The sequence below is a fragment of the Chlamydotis macqueenii genome, chromosome 2 (assembly GCF_036417535.1).
Source record: "Chlamydotis macqueenii isolate bChlMac1 chromosome 2, bChlMac1.mat, whole genome shotgun sequence".
Taxonomy (NCBI): domain Eukaryota; kingdom Metazoa; phylum Chordata; class Aves; order Otidiformes; family Otididae; genus Chlamydotis; species Chlamydotis macqueenii.
The window spans coordinates 62,886,140-62,900,918 of record NC_141557.1 but is presented as its reverse complement, the minus strand read 5'-3'; the positions used below and the strand labels follow the sequence as shown (position 1 = coordinate 62,900,918).

Below are 14,779 nucleotides of genomic sequence, written 5' to 3'. Positions count from 1 at the left end.
GAAAGGCCTGCACACAGAGTGTCTGTGGGCAGAAGCTGTGGATATTTTCTCCCAGTCCACAGCCAGATACCTTCATACACAGTAGAAGTATTGGCTAATGTAAGGTAAGCCCTGCAGTGCTTACATGCTGCTCTGCTGTCACAGAAGACACTGTTACCATGGCCTTGAGCAGAAAGAGGGGAATATAGGAGAGTACAGGGTTTCGCGGTGGTCAGATCTGCCTTAGAAAAATTCACCCACGTTGCAAGCGCAGGAGTACAGCTTACAGCGTTTTCGTGCAAGGGCAATGCAGTAGCAGGCAGCTGGCTGCGACTGAGCCACTACCAGCGGGAGAGCAAATGTACCCACAGGCAACACAGGCGAATCCTTCACTTGCTTTCAGATAATAGGATAAAGGGAAAGAGAGGGGGGAAAAAACAGGTTTGGAAAAAAAATGTAAGAGGAAAAGAGTAAGCTTGACTCTGTCCTCCTTTCCTCCAAGCAAAAAAAACCAGACACTCACAACTTTTATCACGGGTTACAGGGTTGCCGGAACCAGTAAAGCTAATGTGGGTCAATAAAACAGAACTAGCAATAAGTGGGAGGGAGGCAGGAGGAGCGGAAGAGTCTCTAAAACAGGGATTAAAAGAAGGGGAAATAAGAGGGAAAATGTGCTTTAAAATGCTGTTAAGAATCACTTGTTCTTTTTAATACAATTAGAGAGAGAACAAGACTGAGATTCCTTTTTAGTGTGAGACAAGCTTGAGGAGAAGGAGAAGAAAAGAGGAGGGTGGGTTTAGAATGACCACAGCCCTAGACACTGTATATTGGTGTGTATCTGTGAGCACAGCCATGTGCCACCATGGCAGCATCTTTTCCCAGGTGTCGGGTCGGTGTGAAAGCATTGGGAATGCCACTGCTGTGTAACACAGCCCTGTCTGTCTTGGGCTCGTCCTTTCAGAGGAGAGCTTTGGGTCTACATGTTGTCATTCTCTGGGGAAACTGTTCCAACTGCACGTAAGTGCCCTTGGCAAGGACTCTGGTTCTGCAGTGTTTTAATTTATGCTGCCACTTACGGGAGATAACCCCCTTTTTTTGTTTTTGCGGTCCTGCCACGTTTATGAGAAGGAGGTGTGCTGTAAGTGCCAAGTGCCATTCTCAAGTTTTTTCAAGCAACAACTGAGTCTGTTTTGTTTTCAGAGCACTAGGATAGAAATTACAAGCTGGGATTGTTCTCCAGAAATCAGAAGATTTCTTAATTTGCAGGGTAACTGGGCTTCTTCACATAAAAGCTCAGGATCGAGCATTTGCTTAGGTTTACAGAGAATGGATTTTTGGAAAAAAAAAAAAGCATTGTAGTTTCCACACCTCGGGGGATATGATGCCTTTTATCAGAGCTAGAAGAGAGTGGGCTGAGGAGGAAGATTTCTAGTTCATGTGAAATCAGGGGGAGAGGGGGACACTTGTCAGCAAGGAACCTTCTGGTGTTCAGTTATTCTGTTGGGGTATTTTACTTTCAATTTCAGTGAAAAAGTGGGCCAAAACCAAGAAAAGCATTCTGGAAATATGGAAATAGAAAATTCCAAGGTAATTTTTACTCAAACACAGAGAACATCAGTATTTTTAAAGTGAAGCTGTTCTTTGGATGACATTATTGCTTGCTGAAATCATCATTCTTTTTCTGTGTTGCTGCCTCTGTCTGTGGCAGTGACTCTAATGAACACATCCTTTGTGCTGAGCACCTTAAGGTCAGGCTGTGCAGGTTCATGCCTGGTCCAAGCACGGCAGGCTGTGTGGGAGCCATGGACACACCTGAACTGCTACGTCACCCGCGGGTGTTTCCCTCAGAGAGGGTCTGCTGCAGGGCAAAGCTGCTAGAAAGAAAGCGTCGTGGGCAGCGGCCTGTGAAATTCTGCCTCAAATGCTGTGGGAGTTCTTGAGTTTCAAATATAACCTCTTGTTCTCGTGGACCTGTGTCTTCTTGTGAAGCTGTTTGTCTTCAGTTTCCAGATGGCACTGAGATCCTGTAAAATTGCCAAAGCAGACCCCAGATGCAGCTACCAGTGCTTTGATTCAGAGTATTTGTTCAAGCAGATGGCAGTAAACCTGTTCCTGTACATACAGGTTGTACTTCTCTATTATTTAGAGCCTACTTACCTCTTACACACATGCACAGACAAAAGCTGTGGACAAGCCAGGTAGGGATCTCAGACCCCACAAGGTCCAGCTCTAGCAGCATCAAGCGCATCATTTCCTTTGCTAGGTGAACATTATAGGAAGGTAGGACTTGCAGGGGTCCTCTGAGGTGAGTGGAGTCCCCTGTTGTCACGGGTACCACATCACATCACCATCACGGGTACCACATCACACCACCATTTCCAGAAACTGAGAAGCTTAATCTTAAGGTTTCTGGCCTTCCCTGTTCTTGCGGGGGGGGGTCTTTTGGAACCTCATGTGTCTTCTGGAGTGCAGATTCTGAAAACTGGTGTAGCTATTTCTTTTGCCAGCACTGTCCTTTCAATTAGTCATGGGTTCTCTTTGCAAATGGCTAGTGCAAACTGAGCATGTTAGGTCCCTCTCCTTCTCACTCCTACCTCACCTGCTGATTGCCATTACTTAGCTGATGGTGTTGCCCTTTCCAGCCACTACCGAACAAAGTCAGCTGTTGTAGCATGACCAACCAGTGAGTTATCATGTTGGACTTTGCACAGAAGAGAGCTGAGGAATTATCATATATCTCATTCAGTGGGATGAGCTGGGGACTGTAAACAGACAGGTAGTGGCTGGAGATAGCAGTACTTTCAGCATGTCCAGACAGACCTGAATGAAAACATTTGACCACGTCACTAAATAGTGCTTCTTTTCATCCCATCACAGTTTTGACACTGTCCAACATGATAGCCTTGTCTCTGAACTGGAGACACATGGATGTGATGGACGGACAACTTGGTGGATAAGGAATTGGCTGCATGGCCACATTCAGAGAGTTGCAGTCAACAGGACGATGTCCAAGGGGAGACCAGTGACGAGTGGCGTTCCTCAGGGGTCAGTATTGGGACGAGCCCTCTTTAACATCTTTGTCAGCGACATGGACGTTGGGATAGAGCGCATCCTCAGCAAGTTCACCGATGACACCAACCCGTGTGATGCGGTCGACATGCTGGAGGGGAGGGATGCCATGCAGAGGGACCTTAACAGGCTGGGGAGGTGGGCCCATGCAAACCTCATGGAGTTCAACCAGGTTAAGTGCAAGGTCCTGCACCTGGGTCAGGGCAATCCGAAGCACAAATACAGGCTGGGCAGCAAATGGATTGAGAGCAGCCCTGAGGAGAAGGACTTGAGGGTGCTGGTGGATGAGAAGCTCAACATGAGCCAGTATTGCGTGCTTGCAGCCCAGAAGGCCAACCACATCCTGGGCTGCATCAAAAGAAGCATGGCCAACACGTCAAGGGAGGTGATTCTGCCTCTCTACTCTACTCTAGTGAGACCCCACCTGGAGTACTGAGTCCAGCTCTGGAGCCCCCAGAATAAGAAGGACGTGGATCTGTTGGAGTGGGTCCAGAGAAGGGCCATGATGATGATCAGAGGGCTGGAGCACCTCTCCTCTGAGGACAGGCTGAGAGAGTTGGGGCTGTTCATCCTGGAGAAGAGGAGGCTCCGGGGAGACCTTACAGCGGTCTTCCAGTATCTAAGGAGGCTTAAAAGGAAAATGGGGACAAACTTTATAGTAGGTCCTGTTGCAACAGGACAAGGGGTAATGGTTTTAAAATGGAAGGAGGTAGATTTAGACTAGATACAAGGAAGAATTTTTTTTTTTGCGATGAGGGTGGTGGAACATTGGAACAGGTTGCCCAGAGAGGTGGTAGATGCCCCATCCCTGGAAACATTCAAGGCGAGGTTGGATGGGGGTCTGAGCAACCTGATCTAGTTGAAGATGTCCCTAGTCCTTGCAGGGAGATTGGACTAGATGACCTTTAATTGTCTCTTCCAATCCAAACTATTAGATGATCCTGTCCCCTTGGTTTATTTACAGACAGCAAACGTGTCTTTTCTCTGCCTTTATTTGATGATGGTAAAGAAGTCAAGTGCATTTAATTGTCTGTTTATAAGAAAGGTTTTCTATTTCACCAGCCATCCAAGTAAGCTTTAGTTACTCTCCCAAGTCATTCCAGTTTGAACCATCCTTGTTGAACGTGGGTGGTTTCTGAACAAATCTAATCCTTCACTTACATACTGGAATCTGTCAGTGAGCTCCAAATACAAGTGTTGGTTGTTTTGCATGTGTGTATTTGGGAAGCAAGAAGGAACTGATGTCAAGGCTTGTTTCAAAGGTGAAAACTGCAGGTTGTGAGAAGCTATGTGTGCTCATTGTAGTGAAGCAGATTACAAACAAGAGAAAACCAAAGAAATACAAAGTGTAGGGAATACTGGCCCATGAGGAGATCACTAGGCAGTGAGAATGCAGCAGAGCCTTAAGAAGTATCCTCAAAAAATGTTACCCAAGGTGCCTCACTCCTTCTTAAGTTTTACAGGATAGCCCCTCTCTCCTGATGTGTGGTATGATCAGATGGGGAGATAGTAGCAGATGGCTGCTGGAGTGCATACTGTTCCCTCAAGTTGCTCCCAGACGCAGTCACGGAGTCTGAGGAGTTTTAAGATGTTAGATGTCTTCACATCCCCCTAGACTCTCCAGGTGAGGTACTGTGCTGTTACTGATAGGCATCTGAAAATCTGCCAAGTTGATGGTGTTCTGTTTCATAGGCATTTATGGTCTGTTTTATTCTTTATGTGTTTCTTGCTTCTTGCAGATTTTAGGGTTTTGTTTGCTTTCCATAAAGTAGAGCCAGATAACATTTGTTTCCCTCTAACTAATACTGTTGTTTTTGGAGAAGTGTGTACTAAAAGTGGATGCAGGTGTGAGAAAAGCTAGTTGAGAAGACGATATTCATGAGGGGGCATTTTGTGCATGTCTAGCACTACCTAACCTGCTTTCCATTCTTCCCAGCAACTCTACTGGGGCAAAAGGAAGCAGGAGAGAGAAGAATATATCTGCATGTGGCAGGGACAGTAAGTGAAGGAGGCAGGGCAATGGAGGACAGCCTTGGGATCACAACAGTAGTCTTGCCTGGTAGGTAGGTGATTGAATCCCCCATGTCTGTGTCTTTCTCTGCAGTTCAGATATATATGCCAAATCCATGCAGTCAGAGTAAAGCTGTTAAGATATTTGTAGGGAAAAAGGTAACAAGACTCAATATTTATGGCTTAGAAACCCAAGTCCTACCTGGAGTATCTAATTTTGGTCATGCAGTTTGTGGCTGAGATGGCCCAAGCCAGCAGGCTGCTTTTGGATTGGGCAGCGTAACTCGAGGAGACACAGCTGGATCCTTCTGCAGCCTCTGGGCTCGTGAATGCCATCTCTTTCTCCCTCCTATTTAGTCTGCAAGGGTGGTCATAGGCTACCACAGTGCACAGGTAAACTTCTTATGCACTCCTAGTCTTCTTTTCCCTCCCATTGACTCCCAGAACTTTTCTGAGCTTTCCATAAATATAGCCAGACAGAAATGTAAGGCATGTGCAGGTATCTCAGTGACCTCTTGGCTGCAGCTGAATAGCACGGCATGTAATTTTACAAGCAGATTAGACTCTGGCTGTGGATTTTAGCACACCCTGAAGTTACCTTCTAGCAGTTGCCATAGTCTTTTGGCATCTCCCTTGTTCCTGTCCTTGTTCCATGTTTTTTTTGCAGCTTCACGGGCAGAATAAAAATGACAGGCTGAGAGGTTTTGAAAAGTGGTGACTGGGGCTGTGCTGTCTCGGGATCAAAGGAAATCCAGAGAGATAAGTCTAAAGTAGGTGTCCTGCTCACCTCCTTGTTCTTTCTCTTCAGCAAAGACAAGTTGTACAGGAACAATTGTATGAGAGCTATGCTGTGTCTGTAACAGGACTGCAAACCGTTAATGACAGCCCTCCCCACTGAAGGCAAGGCCCTGGTTACCTTTTCTAGCAGCTGGGCTGAAAGATGAAGCACGGACTAAGCTCTTCTTGCAGATCAAAGTGTGTACAGCAAAAAGCAAAGGGCTCTTTCATGGCCCCTTGGCAACTTTAAAAACAGAAACCATTACTTTGAATTCACAGCCAGGCAGCTTTAAGGACAGACTGTGCAGTAGCTGAATCATCTTTTCTCAGGAGCACAAGAAATACTCGGAGCAGGCTGGCTGCAAGTTCATCCTGACCCTGGCTTTAATGGTAGATGTACTGGATTGCTGTCACCGAGTCTGTAGGTGGTCAGTGGTGGAGGGAGCGTGCCTGCGCCCGAGGGCAGGGTGTGATGCTGCCCTTCCAACAGTGGGCCACATCGCAAGAGTCATGCACGCATCCTTACGGTGAAAATTGACTGGATGCTTTCATCAGAAAATCGCTTTTCATCAGAAAACTGCTTTTCATCACAAAGTGCCAGTGTGAGATCTTTGGGATTTGTTGGGCAGGCACATTTCTGGGAATGTTGCTGTTTTCCTGGAATTTTTCTCAGGGAAGGCTTCTTCATTTCACAGCGATAGCAGGGATGGGAGAGGTTGGTGACCCAGCACCCGGTGCTCCGGGCGCTCCCGCGGGCTGAGACAGAGCAAGGTACAGGCTTCCACCCTGCCTGCTTCGCAGCAGGGGCTGGGTCCCTCACAAGCCGGGCAAGTGCTCCAAGCGTTGGGCTGCTGAATAGTTGGAAGTGGGGGGTTTGTCCTCTGAATCTCTCTGCGGACATTCACTGAAACAGCCTCCAGCCCAAATCCGAGGGGACACCCTAAACTGCTGGGCTGGGGACTGTCTCCCTCGCTGCAGCACGGTGTCCAGGCTGTGGGCAGACCTTGTGTGGCAGCCTCAGGGACTTTGTCTGCATCCCTTAACACTGATCTCTGGTGCTGAGACCTCAGTTACATCAGCATTTCAAGTTTCACATTTTTGTTAAAAAAGAGTTTGTTCTAATGTGCACGGAGAAATACTTGAAGTACATGACCCAGAAGGCTCCAGTAAAAAGAAGCAATTGGAGGAGAAAAAAAAAAATCATTGTAGAAATGTCATGATTTTAAGGCTTATGTAAGTATTTTTGTATGCAGTGCCTCCTATGTTTGGTTGGGGTTTTTTTTTCTTAACATACACATTTGACAGGAAAATCTTCACTACAGGGGGGCAGTGGGCAGCATTGAAACTTCTTCCTTCAAAGTGGTGTGGAGCTGCTGACCGTACAAAAGTGTGTGTGCAAAGCAACACAAGAACTGAGGCAGTTAAAGGTGACCTGGCTTTTGACACCTCCTAATGCCAGAGGGGGAAGATGGCGTCAAAGTCTGCAAGAATCTAGAGGAGAGTCAGAATTTCTTCTCAGGAGACCAGAGGACAAAGGCAGGGTCAAGAAGTCAGTCGACACGCAGTGGAGAATTTTTCTGAGGTGCAGTGCAGGGAAGTACCAGTGAAAGGGACCCCGCAAGCCAAACCAAAACGTATCTGAAGGATGCCTGCAACTTTTAAAGAGAACATACAGAGCGATGAGTACAGCTGGATTTGAACTCCAGTGACACCGGCATTTCTTTTTGTAACTTTCCTTTTGCCAAATAAACCTTTGGCAAAGAAAATATTTCTCCAGAAGAAAGATACTGCAGTTGGCTTTTGGACAGCAAATTTCTGTATAACCTAGCGAAGGAGACTCACTTTAATTTGACTGCATAGAATTACTCACTGAGACCTTCCTTTGTTGCTTGTCTTGTGCCCTGAGTTGACATCAGCATATGACCCCAAAATCCTGTGCAACTGCAGATATTTCCCCACACTCAGGTAATTTGTGCCCAGGAAAAAAAAAATCTACTTTCTGTTTGAAAGAAACACACATACACACTTAAATAAACATATACATCTTGTAAAGAACTACTGTTTCCATATGTCTTTATTATACCACTGCTTTTTGTAATCAAAAGCCTAAGATATTGTTTATTTAATGGCATAGTTATTTGCACATTAAAAAAAAAAAGAATGTTAGTCTTAGTACGAGAGAAGTGCAATGGGGGTGTCCCTTATGATTCCCTTTTATGCTATTTTTTGTTTAGACCTCTAAAAGACAGAAAGAAATCAAATTGTTATGAAAACTACAAATGTTTTCCTGTGGCCCAGTTTCATAAAGCTAGATATGAAAATGTAATCTTAAAAATGTATCCATTAAATTACAAGACGAAGAACTCTGATTATTTAGTATGAGAGCTAACTATTTTGCTTACAAAAAGTAAAAAGCAGTATGTAGTTGTTAATGTACGTGTTTATGGCCATATAACTTGATCTTTTTTGAGAACATACAGATTTGCTACAGACCTATTTTGGGCAGGATGCTTAGGACTTGTTTTTCTCTTATTCCAATGGCTGATTAATTCTTGATTGCTTTTTTCCATCTATGTGTGTGTCTTTCTGTGCATTTTTGGTTTGTTTTCTTGAATGAAAAAAACCTCAAAACCCTAAGCATCCGGTTGGACTCGAATACATAGTTAAAAGTTTTAGAAAGAGAAGAATTGTGGTTTTTTACAATGCTGTAATCAAGGGGAAAAACTGCAAGGAAAAGCAGCTGAACAAAGCAAAGGGCATGGAACACGTTTTTGCTGTTACTGGTTTTGATTTCATGTGAGGATAATAATAGGTCATACCTTGATGATATTGAAACATGGTCCAGGGGACAGGAAGACATTTAATTAGTGAAAAAAAAGGCCTCTGGCAGGTTAATTGACACACAGGTCTGTTTTCTAAAAGCCTGTTCAGAGCCGCTTATTGTCAGGACAGCCTTCAGACAGAGCCGGGCTTGCTCAGATTGCAGTAGGTTAATAATGATGCTAAAGACTAGGACTTCGCTGAGGATAATTATGCATTAGCTAAAAGAGGGGATTGTTTCATCCTATTAAAGTGAACTCTGTGTAGCAGAGCATTATCACTCCACTCTACTGAAAGTAAACACTTCGGCATTCACAGTGCTAGCTGTCAGCTGCAGATAGTGGGAAGAGCCCACTAGAGAAAAAAAAAAGAGCCATTAGAGAAAAAAAAAAGAGCCACTAGAGAAAAGCCAGAGCCCACCATCAGCTCTGGATGGAGTGCATTTCAGCTCTTCATTACAGTGATGGGTAAAGATGCCAGCTTGGTTCTTCTGTGTTGGATGACCCCGGCTTCAGATATTTCCAAGCCTCTCGTGCTCAGCTGAGCGAAGCTTGCCGGGCTGCTCCTGCGCTTCAGTTCTTGATGTGGTTCTGCAAGCAGATTGGAGACACAAATAGCAAAGCTGTAGGTTTGTGAACCTACACAGGATAAACATATCAGAGTGTGGGAGGGCAGATAGAGACTTCCAAAAGTCATCTCCACTGGTAGTCTGTTAATGAAGAATGATTTTCACTCCTGTTTGCTCCCACACCAAAACTCATACACGGAAGGACTTCAGAGAGTTTCCTTATGCACCAAATAGAGAGTGCTGGGGAAATTAGGTGCCAAATTAGCTATTAAATGCCTTAATGTCTTTGTAGGTCTATTTCAAGGTTGAATTATCCATAGGCTTCACTGACTGTTAGTGGCACGAGAATGATATGCGTGCACCTCAGAATCCAGAATGCTTCCTGCTAAATTGGTCTCTTAAGGCAAGCTACATCCTAGTTCCTGTACATGGTGGTCCAGGTAGTAATACACCTTTCAGAGAAAGCAAGTCTTGCCATTGCTGCTGCTTTGCTCAAGCCGTATGTATTCTTCCATGGGTTGTCTTCCCAACGCTTGATCCTTTTGCCCACATGCAAGGACAGTATCAGGAGCTGCAAGTCACCTGCAACCTTAGGTGTGAAGTCAAGCATATCCTGATGAGTAGTTCCCAGGCAGCAGGGCTCTGGAGCAATATCAGTCTGATGGCTGGTTTCTTGGTAATACGGTCAGAAGTTACAGTGGCATAGGCTGAGTCCTTCCACTGACTTTGTGAGCTTTGGCTCCAGCCCACGGAGACAGATTTGTGCAGTGTGAAAGCATCTTGGTTCTGTATCTGATGGGAGATCCTGACAGCTTGCTTAATCATGCTGAATAGGCGTGAAGCCCCCAAAACAATATGTTTTGTCCTATGTGTTATGATTGTGACTAAAATACTTATTTGTGACCAAATTAGTTTGGTGAGGCAGGCATAAATTAAGCTTCTTCTAGTCTTCACACCTATCAAAATTAGGAAGTTAAAGACAGGCTATCTGAGCTACTACACTAGTAAAACAAGATCCTTCCTCCCTGCAATATGCTTAAGATCTTGTCAGCAGTTTCAATGGGACAAGTAATTTTTCTCTCTATATCAGCATGACTCCCTCGGAAACAGTGGGAGGTACATCATATGCCAATTGAAAGCAGAATACAAAAAAAAAAAATCTATAAATACAAGGCATTACAACCTTTCATCATGTTTAACAGAATCTTAGAATACTTTGGGTTGGAAGGGACCTTCAAAGGTCATCTAGTCCAACCCCCCTGCAAGGACCAGGGACATCTTCAACTGGATCAGGTTGCTCAGAGCCTCATCCAGCCTGGCCTTGAATGTTTCCAGGGATGGGGCATCCACCACCTCTCTGGGCAACCTGTTCCAATGTTCCACTACCCTCATCGCAAAAAAAAAAAAATCTTCCTTGTATCTAGTCTAAATCTACCTCCTTCCATTTTAAAACCATTACCCCTGGTCCTCTTGCAATAGGACCTACTATAAAGTTTCTCCCTGTCTATTGTGTAGGCCCCCTTTAGGTACTGGAAGACCGCTGTAAGGTCTCCCCGGAGCCTCCTCTTCTCCAGGCTGAACAGCCCCAACTCTCTCAGCCTGTCCTCAGAGGAGAGGTGCTCCAGCCCTCTGATCATCATCATGGCCCTCCTCTGGACTTACTCCAACAGGTCCACGTCCTTCTTATTCTGGGGGCTCCAGAGCTGGACTCAGTACTCCAGGTGGGGTCTCACTAGAGTAGAGTAGAGGGGGAGAATCACCTCCCTCGACCTGCTGGCCATGCTTCTTGGCCTTTTGGATGTGGTTGGCCTTTTGAGCTGCAAGGGTGCGTTGCTGGCTCACATTGAGCTTCTCATCCACCATCACTCCCAAAGTCCGTCTCCTCAGGGCTGCTCTCAATCCATTCTCCGCCCAGCCTGTATCTGTGCTTGGGATTGCCCTGACCTATGCGCAGGACCTTGCACTTGGCCTGGTTGAACTCCATGAGGTTTGCATGGGCCCACCTCTCCAGCCTGTCAAGGTCCCTCTGGATGGCATCCCTTCCCTGCAGTGTGTCAGCCGCACCACACAGCTTGGTGTCATCGACGAACTTGCTGAGGGTATACAAGGACCATAAGTGCTGTCTCTAAGGATTTCTTTTCACATTCTTTTTTCCTATTGATATCTCCTCAGTCATTGTCTCACTCTCTTATTAAGCATGAAATGAGAAGTGTGCCTTGGCATTTTTGTTATCGTATTGAGGCAACACAAGGCTTTATACTCAGTGTGATGACACTGCTCTTGCTGCCAGCAGTGTAGCAGCCCTTGAAATGTGTATCCAGTCACTCCCCCACATTTTGGGGAATGCTGTCGTTAGTGAAGAGGGCAAAAGTCTCATCACTCCTTTGCTGTTTTCTTTCACAACAGGGAGAAAAAGTGTGCATAAACACTTAGAGAAGGATGAAGTTAGGATGTGGTGCTGTGCAGTAAAAATTTCCCTGGCTCTGCCTAGCAAAAGACCTGTGGTGAGCGTGTGGGCAGAACTGTTTATAGATGTGCCAGATTCTCAGCTTCTCCAGTGATAAAATGGGGACAAGCTTGACGCAGCCTCGCCACTCTTGAGTGACATTTTATTGCTATAATTTAGCATAGGCGAGCAAAATGAGGTTTTACATTGGTACCTAATACCTGTTGCACCCAGTGGGAGTTACACAGCCCACCACCATGGGTGGACTCCTGCATGCTTACAAGAGTTTTCATGAACTGCTCAGACTGCCTCACCAAATAAATATACACTTCCCTTAAATAAATATACACTTGCCGTCCGCTCAAAGCCCCTGGAGCATTAACACTTTTATATGAGCGTTTAGAGAGGAAACAGCACTAGCCCTATAATCGTCCACATCAAAATTTGTTTATTTAGAGAAGCTGATTATTATTCAGCTGGAGTTACTAACAGCGATGTGGCAGAGAATTGCCATAGTGTTTGTGCTGTTGAATTAACAATCAGAGAGTGGCCATCCCCAGCATTATTGTTTATTGCTGTTCCAATGCACCCAGGCTGGCTTGTTTACAGGCACCGTAACTGGAGAGCCGGAGTTCTCTGTTCTCAGTGAGCCTGCAGGGAACAGCACCTCTTCCAGTGCCTCCGAAAGCTTGGGGAGGACATCGTGGTCATTAGTTGTTACAGGTGAGGTGATTAAAAATTCTTATAGCTCCAGACCCTCACTCTATCCTCGTGGTACTTTTTTCTTTTCAAAATACCTACATTTATTAGTACTTTATATAAGCTTTTAACTATAGGGCTATTATGTTAATAAATGTTCCCTGGAATATCAAAAATACTCTGTATTCTGTGAATAATAGATTATAGACGACACATAACATAAAATGCTGTAGGTGTTATGAGCCATTTATAAGCAATTTATTATTGATCAGAAAAGGAGGGAGGGATCACCCATTTATTAAAATCTGTGAATCCTGTCCTAATCCTTTCTAAAGGGTGTTAAAGGCTCCATTAGAAATGAGGTGTGAGCCACTGGCCTTTCAGCAGTGGGCTGCCTGGCGGATAGCTGATACCATCACACCAAATTCTTGGCAGTCTCAGGATCCTCCTGAGCGTCATTGACCTGTCCTGCAGCCAAACATGTAGCTAATAGCTCTGGTTTTAGTTATCTGTTCCAGCTGCTATTAGCAGCGATGATTTTTACTTTGGTACCTTGCAATTCGTATCGATTTCATGTGGTGGTTTCCTTTAAGAACTGCCACTCTCTGTTTCTTTGGTTCACTCCTTGGCTAAAATCTTTTCCTTCCCCTTTTCTGTGTTTCCTGCTCCTCTTCTCCCCAGGGTGAATGCTCACAGAAGTGCTATGACATCTTTGTGCTGGAGACAGTGTGCGTGGCGTGGTTTTCATTTGAGTTCCTGCTGCGATCCATCCAGGCGGAGGACAAGTGTGCTTTCCTGAAAACCCCGCTCAACATCATCGACATCCTGGCCATCTTGCCTTTTTATATCTCTCTCATTGTGGATATGGTCTCCACGAAAAACAGCAGCAAGCCCGGAGCGGGAGCTGGGAACAAGTACCTGGAACGCGTGGGCCTGGTGCTGCGCTTCCTGCGGGCTCTGCGCATCCTGTATGTGATGAGGTTGGCACGGCACTCGCTGGGGCTGCAGACGCTGGGGCTCACCGTGCGCCGGTGCACCAGGGAGTTCGGGCTCCTCCTGCTCTTCCTTTGCGTCGCAATGGCCCTCTTCTCCCCACTGGTGTTCTTGGCTGAGAGTGAACTGGGAGCCAAGCAAGAATTCACAAGCGTCCCCACCAGTTACTGGTGGGCCGTGATCTCCATGACAACTGTTGGCTACGGGGACATGGTTCCTCGTAGCATCCCGGGACAGGTGGTAGCCCTGAGCAGTATCTTGAGTGGGATTTTGCTGATGGCTTTTCCAGTCACGTCCATCTTTCATACCTTTTCACGTTCCTACAGTGAGCTGAAGGAGCAGCAGCAACGAGCAGCAAGCAGGGAGATGCGCCAGCTAGAAGAGAGCACCAAACTCCCAGGTGGTAACAGTACACAGCAGTTCCATGTTACCTTCCCATTGGATGCTGCTGGGCAGGAGGATCAGCATGCAGTGGGCCAGGAAACCAAGAGAAGTTGTTGACTCTGAACAGCTGAAGACATATGTTGGCAGCACAAGAAGCAGTGGACATTGGGGGGGGGGGGGGGGGGGGGGCAGTTCTGTAAGAAGAACCTCCTGAACTGCATAAATGAGGGGCAGACACACACAAGGTTGTCCATAAAGACGAACTTTTGATCTTGAGGGCCTGCTGAAAAGTGCCCCTAGGAATTCTACCAAGTACAGCTCTGCTCCATCGCTTTTCGTAGGGCTTTTCTTTTCTATTGAACAAGTATTTTTGGCAACCTGCAAGGAGCAGCCGTTGAAGATAGCCAGCCAGGAGAACGTAACGTGAAGGACAGCCTGTGCCAGGGTGCCATTTGGCGGAGCAGCCAGCGGAGCCACCTCCTCCCTGCTCGGTGTGGCTCTGCATGCGAGGGTCTAAAGGAGGAGGCTCCCTGTGCTGCGGTGCCCCACGCACAGGGAGTTTGTTTCAACAGCTCCACCAAGGAACACAAACCTCAGACAAGCCAAGGGGTGAGGGGAAGAGAAGGGCAGAAAAACATTCCTTCAGCTTTACTGGGGCTTGGTTTTACAGATCAAGCAGCACAGCCCGGGCTGCCAGCTCTGACTTGTGCGCTAGAGCAGTATGCATTATTTAGTAAATAAGCGTATTTACCACCCTAAGCTTTGTATCTTAGCCCTATGACAGAAATATACATAGACAACCTTCCTGCCTATGGTACTGAATGTTAACTTGTTTGTTTTTTCCTTTGCTAACAGTTGAATATAAGAAATACCTTTACAAATCACCCCATTTCTCCACTTTCTGTTAACTATTTCCATCTCTCGAGTATCAAAAAATGTGTTTATCAGGTGATTAAACCTGAACTACATGCATCCCAGGAAGGGGAGGGTGATGTTAAACCAGCAGTGACTGCCCGCTCTGCGTACTCTTCCTC

At 46.0% G+C, this 14,779-nt stretch overlaps 1 protein-coding gene across 2 annotated transcripts in view; it reads left to right on the top strand.

Moving 5' to 3' along the window:
- Nucleotides 1-14,571, top strand: part of KCNG2 (potassium voltage-gated channel modifier subfamily G member 2) — a 65,146-nt gene extending 50,575 nt beyond the window's left edge. For both annotated transcript variants that reach the window (XM_086743126.1, XM_086743127.1), the window contains exon 3: nucleotides 13,050-14,571. In XM_086743126.1, coding sequence (XP_086599252.1) covers nucleotides 13,050-13,862 — 813 coding nt within the window. In that variant the 3' untranslated portion in view covers nucleotides 13,863-14,571. The remainder of the gene's footprint in view (nucleotides 1-13,049) is intronic.
- The last annotated feature ends 208 nt before the right edge of the window (nucleotides 14,572-14,779 follow it).